The sequence below is a fragment of the Convolutriloba macropyga genome, chromosome 10 (assembly GCF_964194025.1).
Source record: "Convolutriloba macropyga chromosome 10, txConMacr16.3, whole genome shotgun sequence".
NCBI classification, from domain to species: Eukaryota; Metazoa; Xenacoelomorpha; order Acoela; family Convolutidae; genus Convolutriloba; species Convolutriloba macropyga.
Genome location: NC_134477.1, coordinates 22,634,377 through 22,655,768, shown reverse-complemented (window position 1 = coordinate 22,655,768; position 21,392 = coordinate 22,634,377). Strand labels below are relative to the sequence as shown.

At 41.6% G+C, this 21,392-nt stretch overlaps 1 protein-coding gene across 1 annotated transcript in view; it reads left to right on the top strand.

Moving 5' to 3' along the window:
* Window positions 1–21,392, top strand: part of LOC142347964 (uncharacterized) — a 116,032-nt gene that overhangs the window by 573 nt on the left and 94,067 nt on the right. Inside the window, exons 2-4 of the mRNA XM_075399130.1 lie at window positions 2,229–2,418; window positions 6,014–6,137; window positions 16,269–16,361. Of these exons, the coding sequence (XP_075255245.1) occupies window positions 2,229–2,418; window positions 6,014–6,137; window positions 16,269–16,361 (407 nt within the window). The remainder of the gene's footprint in view (window positions 1–2,228; window positions 2,419–6,013; window positions 6,138–16,268; window positions 16,362–21,392) is intronic.

Below are 21,392 nucleotides of genomic sequence, written 5' to 3'. Positions count from 1 at the left end.
CTTACATCATTTTAACCCCTCTGAAAAAATTACCCCTTCACACTTACACCATTTTACCCCCCTTGGCAGCCCAACTCTTACCTCATTTTACCCCCTCTGGACAAATTACCCCCTCACTCTTACACCATTTTACCCCCCTTGGCAGTCCAACTCTTACATCATTTTACCCCCTCTGAACAAATTACCCCCTCACTCTTACACCATTTTGCCCCCCTTGGCAGCCCAACTCTTACATCACTTTATCCCCTCTGAACAAATAAGCCCCTCAATCTTACACCATTTTTGCCCCCTGGGCAGCCCAACTCTTACCTCATTTTACCCCCTGAACAAATTACCCCCTCACTCTTACACAATTTTACCCCCCTTGGCAGCCCAATTCTTACATCATTTTACCCCCTCTGAACAAATTACCCCCTCACTCTTACACTATTTTACCCCCCTTAGCAGCCCAACTCTTACCTCATTTTACCCCTCTGGACAAATTACCCCCTCACTCTTACACCATTTTACCCACCTTGGCAGCCCAACTCTTACATCAGTTTACCCCCTCTGAACAAATTATCCCCTCACTCTTACACCATTTTACCCCCCTTGGCAGCCCAACTCTTACCTCATTTTACCCCCTCTGGACAAATTACCGCCTCACTCTTACACAATTTTACCACCCTTGGCAGCCCAACTCTTACATCATTTTACCCCCTCTGAACAAATTACCCCCTCACTCTTACACCATTTACCCCCCTTGGCAGCCCAACTCTTACATCATTTTATCCCCTCTGGACAAATTACCCCCTCACTCTTACACCATTTTACCCCCCTTGGCAGCCCAACTCTTACATCACTTTACCCCCTCTGAACAAATTACCCCCTCAATCTTACACCATTTTACCCCCCTGGGCAGCCCAACTCTTACCTCATTTTACCCCCTCTGGACAAATTACCGCCTCACTCTTACACAATTTTACCCCCCTTGGCAGCCCAATTCTTAAATCATTTTACCCCCTCTGAACAAATTACCCCCTCACTCTTACACCATTTTACCCCCCTTGGCTGCCCAACTCTTACCCCACTTTACCCCTCTGGGCAAATTACCCCCTCACTCTTACACCATTTTACCCCCCTTGGCAGCCCAACTCTTACATCAGTTTACCCCCTCTGAACAAATTGCCCCCTCACTCTTACACCATTTTACCCCCTTTGGCAGCCCAACTTTTACCTCATTTTCACCCCTCCTCCCATTGCAGCCCATTGCAGCCCTACTCTTACATGGCAATTTCAGTCATGGGGGGTAATTCCTTAAAAGTCCTCCCATTGCAGCCCGCTCTTACATGGCAATTTCATTCAGTGGGGGTAATTCCTTAAAAGTCCTCCCATTGCAGCCCATTGCAGCCCACTCTTACATGACAATGTCAGTCATGGGGGTAATTCCTTAAAAGTCCTCCCATTGCAGCCCATTGCAGCCCATTGCAGCCCACTCTTACTTGACAATTTCAGTCATGGGGGGTAATTCCTTCAAAGTCCTCCCATTGCAGCCCATTGCAGCCCACTCTTACATGGCAATTTCAGTCAGGAGGGGGGGGGGGGGTAATTCCTTAAAAGTCCTCCCATTGCAGCCCATTGCAGTCCACTCTTACATGACAATTTCAGTCATGGGGGGTAATTTCTGAAAAGTCCTCCCATTGCAGCCCATTGCCGCCCACACTTACATGGCAATTTCAGTCATGGGGGGTAATTCCTTAAAAGTCCCCCCATTGCAGCCCAACTCTTACATCATTTTACCCCCTCTGAACAAATTACCCCCACACTCTTACATCAATTTACCCCCCATAGACAAATTACCCCCCATTCTTACATCAAAATAGGAGGATTTTAGGGAGGACATTCGACCCGGGATATAAATATTCAATAACTTTTTTGAATGGCTAATGTGTGAGTATAAAATTATTTATGTGGAAATTTTTGAATAAATTTTGTGTTAAAAATGTGCAAACATTAGTATAAAAAATTGGTGCATGGCAAAAGTGTGACCCTTTTGATAGTTTTGTAGTAGTAGTGTATAAATAATGCTATCCACTTACTTTTCTCTCCATTTGTTGCCAGTGGTGGTTGGATAGCACTTTTTATACACTACTGGAATCACACCATGTCCCCTGTCTGCACAACCCAAGTCCATCTGGTCCATATATGTTTTGGGTCAAGGACCTCATCCTGGGTAATATTGATTACAGGTGGGTCTGGGCAACCAGGCAGTGTACATCTACTCCCACGATAGGGCAAACAGCATTGATTACCCAAGACAAGTAAGTGAAGTGACCCTGTTCATAACTGCAGCAGATGACTACCGAATCCTTCTCCAGTTCAGATACCCTGTATTTGAGATGACTGTCACCACCACTCTCAAAGAGGACTGGGAGAGACGTACGTACAACATCACCCATGCAACCAAACATTTTCTTGGATCTATTCTGTTTGCCCCCCCCTCCCAGTTTAGTGAGCATAAATCTTTTATGACCCCCATGCGCACCTGCTATTTTCTTACATAGTAACGTGCTATATAATAACGTATTATACACTCACATAGTCAATTAAACACAAATGGCATTTACAATATAATAATGCAGAGTAGTTTTGAAATAAACACATGTGTAAGAAATTACAATTTGCATATAATGTAAGCGGTAGTTGAATAATTCGCGTAATTATCATTTCGATAATTTTTTTAAAATAATTTACAATTAGAAAATCTTGGTCCATAGACGATCATTGTTATTATTACAAGTTCAACCCAAAGCACCAACGCAATCACACTCGTTTCCTTCTTGGAAAAATTGTTTGCGGTAAAACTTCCTGTTCTGGGCAATCACATTTCACCCACCACTGAGTTACAACTCGTATAATAATGCATAAAATTTTGAGCTCCCCACTAATTGGGTGAGTCAAAAACGTATCAGTATAGATTGTCCCCGCTCATGGATAGCACACTTCTCGAGGCCGACTGGCCTCTTAACTTCTGGATCAAGTATTCAAAGATTTGCTCCCGTTTCATATGTGTCAATAATCTCGCATCCCTTGCAAGGAGCATGATTGAGACCCCCCTATTGCCGTAACAGAGACTGACTGAGATAACGTACTGAAGGTAGTACCGACAACCCCGCCGGCTGCAAACTTCTGTTATTAGCCAGAGTAGCGACTCGTTTGAGGGTCTCACGAACTTTCTCTGAAAATCCTCTAAATGTTTCGAGAGCCATAGGAATGAATTGAATTCCGACTTCACTACATTTCTCAGCGTACTGTTCGTACTTCCTGTCCTCGGCAGCTGACAGTTCGAAACCATTCTCCTCCAACTCATTTATAATGCGGCTTATATTGGCGGTAACGTCAAAATCTGCTAGTTGACCGGCAGGTAAAAAAAAATTCCATACAGGTAAAAAAAATAGCGCGGTCTGGACTTATTGTCGGGTAGTAAACTTTTCGGTTCACAGATGGGAGACAAAAGAACTCCCGAGCAAGCTGATATAATTTTGTCGTGTATACGATCATAACGAGAGATCATATCACACCGACCATGGCACGACACCGCATGGTAGCCCATTACATCTAGAGTCCCAGATTTACAAAAAGGACATTTTCTCTCGTTCTCGTGCCATTTTACACGCAGTCGATATTTGAGAGCAACACGGAACTCATTGGAAGATAGGTGTAGTCCCAGAGCTGGAGGTGAGGCTGCGGATAACCAGGCACCAGTCTGCGGTAGAGAGAGAGAGAGATAGCAAACGAGCTTTTTCTCCTATGAAACTTTTGGAGCAAGCTTTCGAAGGCTGAGTTATCAAGTTCTTCCTAAATTTTTCAATGAGAGAGATATGTCGTCGCAATTTCGCTCAATTCTTCAATTTGCTTAACAAAATTTGATGTCTAGAGTTGGATTATGGCCTGTTAACTTTTCTCCAAGAACAGAGGATTGAAAAACAGATCCAACGTATGCAGCCTGAACTTGATCTTCTGATCGTCTTATTCCTACACCGGTTTTACTGATTGTAAGGCATGCTTGGTCCCATGAGGTGTCTGACAGCAAAACTCCGAGAACACCTTCAAAGGTTGCATGCTGAACCGAATTAGATATTTGAAAGGTTTTTGTTCGATTCGTCCAAAGGAGAAGTGCATCGCAAAGAATAGACCATTTTGGGAGCAACAAGGCAAAAACGCAAAATGCCAAGAGCACAATGAGGATCCTATATAAATGCTAATTTATCTAGAACAATTGATTGCGTGTAAAAGACGCTCTAGGTACATTTTGGACGGCCTAGCTGCTGTAGGATTTGAAAAAGACTGAAGCTGCAAAAGAACTTTTGTTCCATCGAATTGAAAAGATACGCAGCTATAGTCTTCCATTGGCTCAAGAGTTTCGTTTTCCCCTGGAAGCTTTTTTCGAGTTCAATGAGGGTTTTTGTGTTGTCGGGCGCTATTCCCTCCGATGATGAAATCTTTGCCGCACGTCCAAATTGTCCTTAAAGACAAAGTGTTCTCCCTTGGGAGGCAAGCGCTGTCATTGAGTTGTTGCTTTTATTTTTTGCTTGCTTCATTGGAGCCGCTTCGTACCAAAGGGCAGCTTACTCGCCCGATCTCCTCCGCTCAAATTTCTTCATCAATGAGTTTTCCTGCTGCTGTTTGTGTTTTTAAAGACATTTGCTAACTGCGAAAAACTTCTTCCAGTTATCAACACAGTCAGGATTTGAGTAGCAGTCCTCTGTGATTGACGTAATAAACCCGGACCATGGCATACGAAAGATCACGGGGATATAGCGGATCGTTGGAATATTTTCACTGCAAATAGTTCCCAAATCTAGTAATTCCCTTGGATTGTCTCTGGGGCCTGGTGAACCACTTCCCAGTGTTGCAGATTGAACCAACTTGTCTATGCGGGCAGATAGATCTTTCGGTATGTTTTTCACTGTTGACAAAAGCTGAGTGAATTGTTTTGCAAAGATTGGATCCAACCGGTTTCTCGGCCTCAACTCCTCGGCCTTCCTCGGACTCAACTCGATATTCTGGATAGTCTCCCTTCACACAATCAAACCAGAGTGTAGTTTCGGAGACAGAAAAGCAAGGGGTTTTATGATGGGTCCTAGAGTTGCAGAATGTTGTTTACAACATTTGCTTTTAAAGATGGTCTATTCAGAAAATTGCTGATACATCCAGAGCACGTGGTAAATTGTACAACGTATCATTTGTAACTGGGGGTCATAAAAAATCACTGGAGGGGGCGAAACAGAATAGATCCCATTTTTTCACTGGCTCATCTCGCTGCTATACAGAAATGCAAGTTAAATTATTGTCTTTAGTCACATGATCAACAAAATAATCGTCAATTGTCGAGCTCGCAAACTTTTTTGGGGTGTCACAATTAATGATTGCAAATTCATATGGAAATAGCGCCAATACTCTAAGCTGAATCAATGTGCGATAAGAGCATAATGAGGGGAAAACAAAAAAAATTATCGGAACTTTGGTGTTGCGTTGGTCTTCTTAGCGTTGGTCTTGAATTATTCCGCGTTTAATCAAGTAGCGATCATTCAAAAAAATAGCCACTTGAAAAACAAGCTTAAATTTCGTGAAAAATGCGATGATTACTGTTCACATAGAAAAACGTGACATAAATTTTCAGACATTCATTTTTGCGAAATTTCTGAGGACGTTCATTGACTGCCCTCGAAAAAAATTTGCAGCAATTCAATTAGTTTCGCTTAGAGCCTTAGGATTTAATAGTCTCTAAGTATGCAATTCACATGGTGGAGGATACAGAGAATTTTATACAAAATATTAATTAAGTTTAATCAATTTACCACCTTGGACACCATACGAGTCAATTGACTCTACAAGCGGTGCCCAGAGAAAAAACGTGCAATACCTAATAAAACATATCGAAAACATCTTTATTATCCAAATAATATTCCCTAAGTTTAGTTTGAATTAAAAAAATTTTTAGGGACATAAATTTATGTTGGGAATATTTCAGAGGGGATTGAGTGTGACAGTTACAATGCATATATGGACATATTCGATGGATCCAACAGACTGGCTCCCAGACTGCACAGATTCTGTGGCACTGACTTCCCCAATCCAAGACAAATATTCTCAAGGATAGATTACTACTCGAGATAAACAACAACAGCAACAACAACTACTGCAGATTTTTTGAACTTTTTCTCTTGCATTTGCGGCTGCTTCAGTTTCGGCCGATAAAAGTCATTTCAATGTTATGCTTAAGGTCATGGCTTTGAACGTGGCCCTTTTATCTGTAGTTGTTGTTCCTGTTAATAATTTCTTTCACCTTCTCACCCCCATCAGCCCTATATGAAGAATGCATCCAGTTTTATCCCCTCCCCCATTACCCCGAAACTCATGTATTGGGGGGGGTACAACGATGTTAGATTAGGGGGTTATAGGGGGGATTTTCAGATCTATTTTTACCCCACAAAAATTGTAACCCCCCCCCCCCCCCAAAAGATGTAGGATTAGGGAGTAATTTGAGGGGGGAGGGGGGGGGGGGGGGGAGGGATGAAACGATTTAATGTGGGGGGAGTTTTTAGATTTAACCCCTCAAAATTACCATGTAAAAAGATGTAAGATTAAGGGGGTGATTGGGGGGGGGGGGGGGTGGGGGGGGGGTCAAAATCATTTAAGATAAGAGGGTAATGGGGGTAGTGGGGTGAGTTTTTTTACTTTACCCCCCAAAATTACCATCCAAAAAGAAGTAATATTAAGGGGATAATTTTAGGGAGACAAAACAATAAAAGATAAGGGGGGAAAGGGAGAATTTTTAGACTTTACCCCCCAAAAAATTACCTCCCAAAAGAAGCAAGATTAGGGCGTAATATTAGGAAAGGAGTGAAACTATGTAAAATAAGGGAGAGTAGATTCGCATAGATGGACCGTCAGGCATTAATGGGCAAGCATTAATGGTTTAGAGGCTAAGGAGAACCGAATGAAGGTAAGCGGGTTTCAAGACTGTAAGTCTTCGAGTATGGGGGCTAAAACAATGCAAGATTAGGCATTCCAATGGGGATAATTAACCCCTACTCGTGCATCATTTTATCCCTCAAAATTACCTCTATTCTTGCAAAATTTTGCCCCTCCAAAATACCTCACATTCGCACCAAAAATATGTAAGAGTTTTTAGGGGAACTTGATTAAAACTCCCCCGATTACCCCCCCCCTTATCTTTCATCATTTTTGGGGTAAAAATTCGACATGGGATTCAATTAATTACGCAAAATTTCGGCCAGTTCCATCCCATTATTATCATAACTTTTTTGAGGTAAAATTTTTGATTATTCAGCACGTTTCGAACGTTTTCTTAGAAAATTTTTATACCAGAGTAGAGTAAATGAGAAAAATTGTTTTTAGTTGCCTACATTGAAAAGGAATACCAAATTTTCTTTTTTCTTTTTTATAAACGAGGAAGCGCTCAAAAATTTAAGCTCTGATGAAATATCGTTTTCTGAAATCAACTCAATCGCGCCCTCTCTCTCTTTCTCTCTCTCTCTCTCTCTCTCACACACACACACACACACACACACACACACACACACACACACACACACACACACACACACACACACTTCTTTCTGTTCTCCTGGCAAAAATCTTACCAAGTTTCTTTTCCCTCACCTGAGTCTTATCTTAGTCAGTTCTCTGCTGTCGGAAGGTGTAGATCTAACAATTAACAAGTTCTGGGTTATCATCGAGGAGTGATTCATAACTTGTAATTGTCATCAGTAATAGATAACTTAACTCTGTGTCGCTATGCAGCAGCAGAAGCATTGTCAGTGGCAGCAGAAGTGGTGTCATCAACAGCTGGAAGTGTTAGAGCAGGAGGATTCGGATCATTTTTAGGAGGCGCAGGTCTTCAACTCTTTTGACAGATGGGCTCTGCACTTTACCGCAGATTGTCCAGCCGACGAAAAGTTGAGAAAATTATGTGAATTTGCTAATGTGAAGCCGCTTTGGCGGACGCAGAACTGCATATAAAAGGCAGCAAGGAGGCCTTCATAGAAGGATTGGTGAACCCCGAACTCAGAGAACATCTTCTTAGAGAAGAGCAAGCAAAGTTGAAATCAGCATATCAACGGGCGCTAAATCTGGAGGCAGTGAATCGCTTGGAAAAGGCGAGCAATTTCTACGAGAATATGCAACCTGTGGAGAGACCACAAATAAACAAGAGTCAACCCGCAGCTTTTTGGAGCAATCAATAAAGATGCAAGGACAACTCATGCAGATCAAGAAAGACGAATTCCGAGCAATGAAACCAAAACCCGTGGGCGAATTGAAAACAATCGTTCCCACGTTGCATATAACTCATGCAAGAAAACGGGTCACTAACAATGAAACAGCCCAATGAAGATAAAATGTTCAAACGAGGTCAGGCCGGAGCGTAATAACAGACCACCAAGAACCACTCCAGCACACTAAATATAGTTCAGGTAAATTTACCTGAAAAAATACCTTAACTTACCTGAAACGTTCAGGTAGTTTTACCCTACCTTAACTTACCTTAAATTACCTCAACTTTACCTGAAAATTACCTGAAAAATTAAGGGGGCACCACCTGAACTTTTACCTGAACATACTTTAAATTTACATGAAAAACACACCTGAACACTTAAGGTAAAATCACCTAAACTTACCTGAAAAACGCGCAAAAATTACCTCAAAATTTAAGGTAAAAATACCTGAATAAATACTTGAAATTTACCGTAAAAAGACCTTAAATTTAACCTGAACTTTTAAGGTAAATTATATTAGGTAAGTTCAATTTACCTTAAAAATTAAGGTAAAAATTTAAGGTGTTTTTAAGGTGCGTTACTGCCTTTTTGAATTTTTTTGAGCACTCACTGAAAGTATTTTTGGTGTTTGATGTAGTGTAGGTCGACAAATATTAGCTTAAATTGCTTCATATAAGGATCATTGTAAAGCTCTTGTAATAAACTTCAACATTTCGTTTGATAATTTTACTAAAATATACAATTATGTACTGCAGAAAGTTTTTAAAAAAGTTTAGGTAAGTTAAGGCAATTTTACCTTAACACAGTTCAGGTTATTTTTTACCTTAACTCAAGTTGAGGTAAAGTTAAGGTAATTGTTACCTTAATTTTACCTTAACAAAGGTTTACCTTAACTGCGTTAAGGTAAATTTACCTGAACTTTTTTTTAGTGTGAGCCAATTTATCACATGTTTTGTAATGATGAGGCCTGAATCCAGAAAAGCGACACCCGAGGGAAATAGTAGCGGACCGTCAGTTCTCTGACAGCTGCCATCGAAGGAGCTGAGAGAAGGAACGAAGTAGAAACTGCCAGTGGTGTAAACTTTATCTACTATGAAGTTGAGGGGCAAAACCCAGTCCCCATACGGAGCTTCGAGGCTACAATTCTCCATGCCAAAGGAAAACGAGTGCACCTCTTGGAAAAGATTATACTCTCTGTTTGTATTTGTGACAAAGAGATCTGCGATACTGGATTTCTTTTCACAAATGGTTCCCGTGGATGCAATACTTTTCACGGTTTTCCTGAAACGAAACATTTCCCAATTCCGGACTTCGATATACTGCGTCATCTGAAGAAAAACCGTATCTTTTCATGTCATCAACTCCTTTTTGATTATTGACGCAACGAATCAAGTGATTGCAAAAGGGAAATTCTCAGGGCATATTGCTTGTCCGCGATCAAGATCTAGCCGTTCCAGCAGGCAAAATTACTGTCGAATTGGAAGCAGTCAAATTAATATCAAGTACGGGAAACTTTTGTGCTATCAACCCTTTCAAGAAAACTTTCAAGACTGCACCTACCTACAGTTTATCTCAAACCGGACAAAAAATTATTAAAATTGGTCTACAAAACCTTTTACGAGAGAAAGGGACACTGCGGGCGGACATCTTGATTACCAAAATGCGAGTGATTAATCTGCCCTCAGACCTAGAAGAGGCTTATGATAACAACAATTTTTTTTGAATTATTACAAGTTGAAAACTCCTGAAAATGACTCAGAAAACTGTGACGCTTATCTCGAACAGACGTACCAAGGAGACAAATTTGTGCACAGAAAGGAAACAAATTTGTGAAAACTAATGGTGTACTTGTTCTTTGCATCAAATCGTTTGCTGAAAAGCCTGAAAAAGTTTTTTTGCTCGCAGAAGAAGATGTTTGGTTATGGGTTTTCGCAAGTGGAATAAAAAGCGTTTTTAACTAAGTAGAAAAATTAATTTCTCAATTTGAGAGCATAACAAGAAAGATATTTTACAGTAGAATTTAGAAATTTACAGGAGAGATCTGATTCTTAGATCAAGATGGTGATTTGATTTTGAGGATGAAAAAATGCTCAAAAATCAGCTGTATATATACCCATTATCAGTGCGAGAAAGTCATGATACAAAACTAATCTTAATACAATGATTTACAGTGGGGGTCGCAAGGATTGTCTTCTTCTGCAAATTTCAGAGAAATCGATCAAAAGGGAAACCATACGTAGGGTGCGTTTAAAACTTTCGAAGAATTCATTCACATTTCCGGAGGTATCATAATCATTCCATACGTGTCCGGAAAATTTTACATCAGAAAATCTCACTTTAAAAATACCCCTCTAGAATCATCAGTTTGAACCGAAAAGTGGTTCTACGCACAATTAATTGACGTTTCATTTATATAAATTCTGTGACAAGAATCAAATTTACAGTTGTCTTGGTAATCTGTTAACTTAAACTTTCATTCTAATTATTACTAAGTTCAAGACTATCGTTTGATCAAAGATCTGACAACCCAACTCAGACTTGAGTTGATTGCGTAGAGTCTGTTCCCATCAAAACAGCTCGGAATGTTTCCACCTTCGATGCGGGTAAAGACTTTGGGAAGATGTTGGCTGCCATTTTGTCAGTAGGAACGCAATGAATTGAAATAGTCTCATCCTCTGTCTTGTCGCTATTGAAGTAAAATTTTGTCTCAATGTTTTTGCTCCTTTTGTGCATGACTGGGTCCTGGCACAATTTGATACAAATCCCCTCCAATTGCTATTGGAAGCTTCTGTTGGATGCCGAAATCCTCGAGAAGTTTTTTCAGATACAATGCTTCTTGAACTGCTGCTGTCATGCCTTGATATTCTGCTTCTGATGAAAAAAGAGCAATTGTGGCCTGCTTCTTGACACCCCATTTGAGTGCAGCAACACGTCCGTTGAGCTCGAAGTTGTAGCCCGTCGTTGATTTTTTTTGTTCACATCACCAGACCAGTCTGCATCACTTTCCCCGCTAAATCATAACTAGCTTCTTTTTTGTAAGCAAGTTTTAAAACTTTTGAACCTTGAAGATATCGAAGAAGTCTTTTTTCTGCAAATCCAGTGTTGATTGGTTGGTGCATGCATGTGTCTGGACAGAATGTTGACTCTGAACAGGATGTCTGGCCTCGTCTGTTTGGCCAGATACAGAATTGACCCAACCAAGCATCTGGAGATCTTCTGGTCCACTTCGTTGTCTCCGTTCTGTGCTATCTGATGTTTCAAATTCAAATCAGCTAGAGTTTTTGAGGGTTGGCATTGATCAATTTGAAACCGCTCAAGCTTTGATTCTACGTAGAGTTATCGGGCGACTGTGACCTCTTCTCGTCGATTCTTAGACCAGTGTAGTCTCCATTTGTCTTCCATATAAAATGTTGCCTCGATTGCTTTTTAACATAGGAGATCACTGTCATGCTTCTTGATGCCACTATGATATCATCAACCCAGACCAAGAGGAAAGCGTGGCCCTCTGTCTCTGCTCTCGCGAACACGCAATTGTCATTCCTGCTTCTGGTGAACCCCTGTCTCAGCAGGAAGTTTGCCAGTTCCCTATACCAGTTGTTAGCTGCCTGTTTCAATCCATAAATAGACTTATTCAGTAGAAATATTGACTTCTCTCCATCTGATCCTTGATTTACAAATTCCTATGGCGGTTCCTGATGCACTGATTCCTCTATTGGTGAGTGCAGGAAAGCCGTCTTGACATCAAAATGGTGCATCATATGGCCCTGCTTCGCTGATAGTTGAAGTAGAATGCTGAATGTCTCTGGCTTAGAGGTAGGCGCAAAAGTCTCAAAGTAGTGAGTCTTTACCTGTTTCAGGGCTTTCGCCACATAGCGTGCTTTGTATTTGTACATTTGAGCACTGGGTCCGAATTGCACTTTGTAGACCCATTTGCCCGGCATGACGTTCCTGTCTATAGATGCTCTCACTAGGTAGCAAGTCTTGTTGTCTTTGAGAGCGTTGACCTCGTCCTTCATTGCCCGGTACCACTGATCCTTATCGTCACCTTGCTTGGCTTTGCTTGTAGACTGTTTTGGGTTCCCCATAGTCACCCACAGTCACAAAAAGATATGTCGTAACTTCTCAAAAAAATTGCGGAACATTCCTTGCTCGTGTCCCTCGTCTGGTTTCTGCCCTGTCCGCTTGCTCCTGTGCCTCTTCAAAGAAGCCAACTGTCTCTGACTGTGAGAATTCCTCTGTTTCACTGTCTTCCAGTGACTCCTAGTTTCTGAGACTCCGTCTTGTTGCAGTAGATTCTTCCTCTTGTGCTGCTTCCTCAACATCCGAAGCATCTCGTCTCAGTGTCGTTTCTTGAGTGTTCACGCTCTCTGCGTCATGCCGCTCCTCTTTTGTTGCAGTAGATGTGCCCTGCTTCTTTTTGTTGCCATCTTCATGATGACCATCATCTGGGTGCCAGATCCCCAGATGCTGTGACCACTCATTTAGTAGGTCAGCCGTCTCTGTGTTGTCAGAGAATGAGCCCACTTCGTACTCTTGATGATCACATCTCGAACTGCCACAACCTTGCGTGTGTTGGGTACGTACACCAGGTATCCGTTGTCTCCTTCAGTGTAACCCACAAACTTTCCTTCCATTTCTTGGGTTCAAGTTTGCTGAAATCCCTGTTCCGCTTCCGCATGAAGATTGTGCAACCAAAAATTGACAATTTACTAATTGAAAGCTTAGGTTTTAAGCCTCGCATCAGCTCTTCGAGGTATTTTTCTTCTCCTCCTCTCACAAGCAAGTTCTTGATTCTTTTTGCGTGGAGAATTGCTACTCTCTACATCATCTTGCTTGGGAAGACCCGAGTCAATGAGCAGGCATCTTGCATCTCCAGCAGTTTCCTGTTGCGCCTCTCAGCTAACTCATTCTGTTGTGGTGTCTCTGGTACGGTCTTCTCCTGTAGACTGCCTGCATCTAAACAGCACATCTTGAACTGCTCTGAGAGAAAATCCTTCGCATTGTCTTCTCTCAGCTTCTTGGGCGTCTGCACACTGAGAACAAACTTCTTCAGGCTGGCCAGTGCTTCTTTCTTTGCCTTAAGAAAGTCCACAAACAAAAACTTTGTGTTCTGGTCTGCAAAAACAATGCAGAACCAGAACCCCGACAGTGACTCTACTCTGAAAGGTCCCATCACGACTGTGAACAACCTCCCCAGCTTCTCTTCTAATTGGGTCTCTGCCACTCTTGATATTGGAGTCTTTGTGATCTTGTCCTCTGACGAAGAGGCTATTCGAATCATCAGCATCCTCGATCTGCAGTTGAGCGTCTCCTTAACCTGAAATCTGTCTTGGAAAAGCTTCCTAGCATTTGCTCCATCTCCAAATGCTGTCATGCCGTCATATCCCTCACAGTCATTTCTCATCAGCATGAGGGTTGTTGAATTTACAGTCAATGCCAGATGGCACCATGCATTGTTCCGTTTCTCCATGATGACTGCAGCTTCCTTCTTATATGCATTCTTCAGCATCTTGTGGTGCTTCTTCTCATCATTGCTCGCCCCATTGGCAAACGACAGAGTAACTAGTCTAGAAGCTGGTGCTTCTGGCTGTTGTCCAATGGAAGTCGGATTTGAAGCTGCAGTTAAAAAAGTGACTCCCCCAATCCAGAGTGCTTCTTGTTACAGGGAACCAAAAAGATGGTGGATCGAATTTGACGGAGGTCTTGCTGTTCTCAAATGCGGGTGGACATCGACTGATAGATCAGAAGTTGCAATACGTGTGCCGCAAGATCCAGAGAGGAAAAAAATACATGGCAGCGTTAAAACTTATTACCCTTGAGTCCGATTCGCCAAAACTGCTGCATAAATTCTTGGACCCGTTACCAAAGTTAAAGAAACAGGAATTAAGTACAAATCGTTTTTTAAGCGCTTGTTTACGAAATACGTGTTTTCCATGAACTTGTGTCAGTGACCCCCAGCGCACTCGACAATTGTGGGAATACACGGCCTAGGGTTACTGCTCGTCTCTGTACCATTCCTGTAGCCTTCCGGATGCCACTGGGTGCGAATTCTTTGAGCACCCACACAATATCACCTTCATCCAGCTCATCATTTGATTTTTGCCACTTCGTTCTCTTGTTGAGCTCAGGAACATATTCCTTCAGCAAGGAAAACTGTCTGGAAAACTGAGAGTGTTAGTTTCTGTCTATCCAGCACTATTAGTAGACTCCTCTTCGGGGTCTTGATCAGCCCCTCCCAGACTTCTCCGAAGTGTATTGCCAATGCAGACTTGAAAGTTCACTGAATTTTCTGCTGAGACATCTGGTGTACTCGATGTATGGCTTGTAGTTTCTCTGGAACTTTAAGTTCATTGCTTGGTTGGCTCCGATGAAATTTTTGTCACTCACAATGAGGTCAGGATATCCATGTCCTGATACAAATCTACTCATGGTCATGAGAGGACAATTGGTTCAGAGGTCTTGGCATACTTCTAGGTGGAAAGCTCTGGTGACCAGGCATATGAATAAGCAGTCGTAGTTGTCGAGGTGGGCCATGAAGATGAGAGTTCAAGAAGTTCCGGAAACTGAACGCAACCACAAAGATAAGCTTTCAATCTACATCAAGCTTTCAAGACTTTGGACCATGTCTAGGGAGCGCGGCTCTACTGGATATGGCCTCTGGGTACTGAAAATGTCTCTCCAAAAACCTGCACAAGCAAGAACAACTTTTGCAACTCTTGATGGTAGGCACTATGAACAAAGCCAACTTCCGTTATGTTTATGCAATTCAACGCCTTTTTCCAACGTCTTATGAAATGCAGTGCCTAAATATGAGTTCCCAAACTTTGTAACAATTTTTGGATGACTTTTTCGCGGCAGCATGAGGAACACAAGGAGATTTTAAAATAGTGATGAAGCGACTGTTGGAAGCGGGAATGAAACTAAAATTGTCCGAATTCAGGATAGACGTCTAAAAATTGCCCTATCTTATCTGGGATAATATATCGTTGAAGACTGACTACCGCCAGATGAGGAGATAGTTGAAGTCCTCAACAAGTCCACAGAAACCACTAAAACGACAGGAGGGCAATGCTTTCTGGGATTTTGCAGCTATCGCAGGCTTTTTTCAAAGAGTCTGCAGGAATTACCAAACCATTGTACAATGTCACACAGAAGCACAACATTTCGTTTGGGTCAAAAATTGCGATGAAACTTTTGACATAGTGATGAAACCGCCTATATTGAGTCACCCCATGTGTTTGATCAACCATTTGTCCTGAATGCAGATGCAAGCAACAATAGTTTGGCAGCAGTAATAGTTTGGCAGCGTTTTATACTCTTACTGATGCAAAAATCAACATTAATCCATTACATGGGCCCGTCTGTTTCTCTCACAGACAGAACTGAAGTGCATTAAGTACATTTAAAAGGGAAGTCTTTGCAGTTGTGGAGGCTGTGAAATGATTTACGTTCTATCGGGGCTGCTTCGCGTACCATTCGCACAGAGAATAGAAAACGCGAGTCTATTGTGACTCTATAGATAAAAATCTTATAAAATGACTTACTGCATAATAAAAGCTTTACAAGAGTTCGATTTTCAAGTTTTTAATCGGCTTGGAAACAAACATGTCAGTGTTAAGGGTTTTTTAAAAATACCCTTAACTCTTGTAATATTTAAGATCAACGTTAAAGTTTTAGAGATGATCTTACTTAATTTCAGCGCTTTCAACGCGTTCACTCCAAAATTATTTAGGAAAATGGCACTAAAAATAATAAATTTTAAAAGCTGCGCCAGATTGTTCTTTTTATATGGTCTAGATCTAGGGTTGTGGTATCTAGATCTTTAGGATTCACAGTAGATCGATTTCATGTAAAATGTACCGAATTATCCTATTCCCAGATTGCCCTATTTGAGAACACCGAAGAAAAACGACATCATGTTGGGGATCGGTGGGGGTGGGGTGTTGAGGACCGGGTAGTAATCTGCTGTACTGTGTATTTGTGCAGTGGGAAGTACCTGACTCTGGTGGCGAACTTGCCTGGACCAAGGAACGATGGCACTACATCAGTGGGAGATTTCAGAATGGATGCCAGCAACTGGTTAGTGTCAACTCAATGGATTACCATTAATAATTTTTCAACTTTTTTTAACAAAATCTTTGTTCCAATCTTAATGAATTTTTTGCAAGGGGCGACTATTAAAGCAGACCCTAGCTGGGCTCCTTTTACAGCCTTAAGGGATATAGATTTGAGGCTACTTTATTTTTGCGCTCGAAGTAGACTCACCTAATCCTACCTGACTAACCGACTCTGGAAAACACTAGAAATACTTCAAATATAACTTTGGTAATACACAACACCAGAGTCAGCGTTGTACACATAGTGTATCTAAACTAAGTGAATGACAGGAATAAAGTTTACATGCACTATTTAAAAGAGAGTGGAGTTTTCTCGTCTTCTCAGTCTGCGATTAGAAGAGAAATATTGGAGAATTCATTATATTTTTTTGTCTGCTGCATCCATCCGCGGTTAAGAGTTTCATCCGAAATGTAGACTCCAGCTGAAAATTTTTTGAATGTGTTGGTCCCTGTCAAGTGAAGTAGGTAACTCCTGTCATCAGTAAGTGGCCCACATCCTGTCGGTTAAGAAACCAGTAAGGGTGTTCTGGCCACTGACGTCTTATCCTTTTGTGTTTTCAGCTGTCTCTCACTGTCGTATAGTGATGATTTGGTCCAAGCTGGATGGAGTTATGTAGTCTGAATCTCTGTAGGTTGAAAAAAGAGAATTCAATTCATCCTATTTCTAGTACGGTTTTGGCCCGGTCGGATTTGTCAGCTTAATTTCTGGTTAAATTCTTTCTTAGCTAATATGAGCTTTTCAACCCTTATTGATGTTTTTTTAAAAAAGTTTGGTTTTCTCTGTTTAATTTCCTACTGTTATCGACGCCGGTATTTCTTTGTACTTAGGCGCTTAGCACATTTACCACAAAAATGTAAGAATAACTGTAAACATAAAAATATTGGTTCTGAACACACGAAAACCAGAAATCAAAGAGCACGTGGAAACGAATTAAAGGTAATTGACCAAGGTGTATTGAAAAGCAACAACAGAAGAACAAAGGCAAGTTGACGCCCCCAATCGAGCACTTTGATCTCCCCATGAGGCATTGACATTGTCATTCAGAGCTCCATTAAGAAACGTCAATCCACATTCAGCCAGCGTGCTCCAGCGAGACTGAAGTTTCTCCTTGGTTTATAGTAAAACAGCAGCTAACAGGTTGAGGGAGCTAGCACAAAAGTCGATAAAACGAAATGATCATTGTTTGATCTAATCAGTTCAAACTATGAGTTCAATTACAGTTCTGGGACAAAGCGAACAAGATAATGAAAGTGCAGGGAAAGCACAATAGTACCATAAGCACATCGGCAACAACCACTTCCAACCCGGAGTAAACACCCACACACAAAACCACAAATGGAGATCAGTTCAATCTAACCCGAATTTGCCTATGTCTAGGTACAGGCTTATGAAAAAACTGCTCGACCAGAGTGAACTATGAAAAGACCATACTCATCTCCTTCGGGCAATAAAAAGATTTTAGCTGGACTTTAAGACATTCTAGACTTTAGCTCGACTCAGATTTTCGCAAAGGACTTTGGCTCGACCCAAAGTTTGGGCTGGAATTAAGCTCAATACAATGTCTGCAAGCAAAGTCGAGTTAAAGCCTTTTCGTGAGTCCATCATTGGTCTTTTCATAAGTCTGCTTTTTGCCATTGAAACCTTACATGAAGTATTGCATATAGCGTAGTCAGCATGCATGCTCCCTAATCTTTTAGGGTTCAGAAGAACCACAAATCCCTCAGAAACCTGCGTTATTTTTTAAAAAAGATAGCCCACAATTTTGGAAGGGAAAACAAACTGAAATTTTGTAATGGCTAATGGGACTAGGACCGATACACATAAGCTAGCTGGTTTCATCCCGTACCGAACTCCAAGTGCGTTTCAGTACTGGGCCAGTATAAATGCAATTCCTCACATTGCTGAATCATAGACTGATTCACGTAACTTTTTTGACTTGTCAGACTTGCGTTCAGTCTGATTTTACAATGGTCAGAATTGGGCCAAGTGCAAAAAGAAAGTTCCGTTTGAGGATCGAAGCGACGCTCTCCCTCTCCTTAGACGTTTGTTCTCCTTACTACGTCACCGTGCCTGTTGAGAGGTTTTATTTTGCGCCGTTAAAATACGCTTGAAAGAAGCAAATTTCGAGCGAGAATGCGAGCAAATTATATTACATGGGAGGCTTGCACTTACAACTGCCCAGTACTGATTTACACTTCGTGTTCGGTACTGGGTTGAGTCAAGTAGTATGCTAACTTTTTAAGCTGCCATAACTCTTCATCTAAAGATGTGACAAAATTCTTAAGGCTTTTGGCAGTTTTCCATCTGTTTCTTAAGTTGGACTAATCTGGTGCAAAACTATTTAGTCTTGCTTCGGTTTTGATTCTGTATGGATAGAAGCAAGAACAAAATAAAAATTTCGAATTCTGAAAAAAGACAAATGAAAAGACGAATGGTGGACCCATGAAAAGACCTTAACTCGACTTTGTTGGTTACGAGATGATTAATGGTGGACACATGAAAAGACACTAGCTGGACTTTCGTCGGTATGAAAAGACTTCAGCTCGACTCATGAAAACATATTAGCCCGATTTTGTTTACGAAGCTCATTCGAGTAATTTTAGTCAATATTGCCACCCCTACCAGAATTTTAAAGTCTTTTCATAAATCGAGGATTGTGCCGGATTGGGAAACAAATGAAATGGTTGGTACTGACAGCATCAGATATTGGGTCATTTTTGAATTGAGCTGATACAAGGAAGAGAAGATGCAGCCAAGGCTACAGCAAAAACTCCAGACAGCAGATTAGATTGTATCCAAAATAAATTTTGATCCAAGCCAGGTACAATTTAGTTGTTCCAAATGATACAGTGTCATAAGGTACAGCATGCCCCTTGAAGACCATAGGCTAAACAGGAATCAGTAATCTGAGATTATTGATCATTTAACATATCCATAATTTGAAGCATCAATAATTTTTTTAATTTTGTACGCAAGAACTTCTTATTTTGGATGAAAAGGCCCAGAAAAACTAGACTTATTTTCTGCTTTTTTGAAAAACTAATTATCTTGAAAAATGTCCTGGCAGCTTGTGCAATTTGATAATATTTACATCATCCAGAGCCATCCAAAAAAGAAGAGTTGGTTCCGGTGAATTCGTTTTCAAAGAAAACAAAACAGAGCCCGACACGAGCCAGCACGAACGAGCAGTGCTGGCATGACCACTGCAGCCGCCGCCATGGGCCGACACGATCCAACAGTGCAGCGAAGAGCCTGAACGTCGCCAGCAGCCCCGCTACGAGCCATCACGAGCCAGCACCGCCCGACCTACCCAGGTTGAGGTGCCATCCGGAAGTGATCTCTGATCATCCGAAGTCCAACGCACACGGTGTGTTCCCAGAACATAATTACAGGGTCTGGGTTTTGGTTCCGGATGGGAATAGTCTGATCAGGGGTCATCTGAAGCGCACAATTGCCTGGGTCATGGTCGCACAATCGTCTGGACAATGGTCTGGAGGTGGTCAGAAAATCTTTAGAAGATGGTCTGATCAATAGCATTTTTGGTCTGGGGATAGTCTGATCAGAGGTCATTTGACGCGCACAATCGCCTTGACAATGGTCTGGGTTTCATCTGGGCCATGGTTGCACAATCGTCTGGCAATGGCCTGATTTGGGTCTGATCAGAGACCATTTTGAGCGCACATTCAGCGCACACGGTGTTTTGAGCGCACATTAGTCTGATCAGAGGTCAACTTCGTCTGGGATGGTCTGATCAGCGGTTACTTTCGTCTGGCACGGTCTGATCAGGGTTGACTTCCGGATGGCACCTCAACCTGGGTAAGCAAGCATGCCCAGCAGCGCAAGCTACGAGCCGATGCGATCCAGCAGATAGTAAAGCGAACTTTTTTAAAGTTTGAGTTCCACCAAATCGACTTGGGTCATCATCACAAAATTTGTCACAGAAACAGAATGTTTAGTTAATGCGCTACCTTTGACGCTTCAGAAGCAACAACGAATGCAAGGACCCACTGACCCCAAATCACATTCTGTTTGTTGGAGCCTTTCTTGAAGACGAAAAGCTGGACACAGACGATACAATGACTGGAAGCAGTATGAAAAATTTGGTATACGTGCTTATTGATCGGCCGAAGGAAATGGACCAATCCAGAATCAAAACTCCAGTAAATGACGTTTGATTACTGGAGTAGTGGACTGCGAGGGGAATTTAGCCTTTAGGACGCGTCACAAGGACGTTCAGCCGCACCGACCAAACTGCTAGATCTTGAGAAGTAAGATCGCTCCAGGAGTTTTTAAATCGCCCAGCTGTGAAAATAGCACATGTTTTTTTTTAAAACCAATTCCAGCCTGATTAGTTTAGTTAACCCCGACATAAACAAATTTTCATACATTGGTTCTTTGCCTATTATCCCCAAAAATATCAAAATCAATGTATACAATAAAATATTGATTCATAACACAAGTAATGAAGAAAACCGAAAGGCACGTGGAAACGAATTAAAGGTAGTTGACAAAGATTTTTTGAGAGCAACAAGTGAAAACTTCAAAGTCGGCGCCCCAACAAGGCACTCTGATCCCTCAAGAGGCATCGACTTTGTCAACCACCAAAGAAAAGAATAAAAGAAACACGTTTCTACTTCCTCAATAAACACAGGAGGATATGTTAGAATATGGAGAAGTGAATGAATAAAACTGTAAATAAACAAAAAAACAGACAAATAAATTTTCCAAAAAAAAGAAACAGTTATTGAGATATGCTGAGGAAAGCTATCATAGCCAGTTTCGCTTAAAATCAGAGCCTTGTTTCGATGGAATGGGAATTGTGGTCCTTTAGTGATGTTTAAACTCGAAATCTGTGACGCTATTCGCTATTCAGAGTCTTAGAAGAATTCGGGGAAATTGCGGTCGCGAGGAAGGCGTGCCGCCAGAGCTCGAGGTTGGAGATCCACCTTGCAATGAGATTGCATTGCAAGAAGGTGGTTGAGTAGGTCCTTC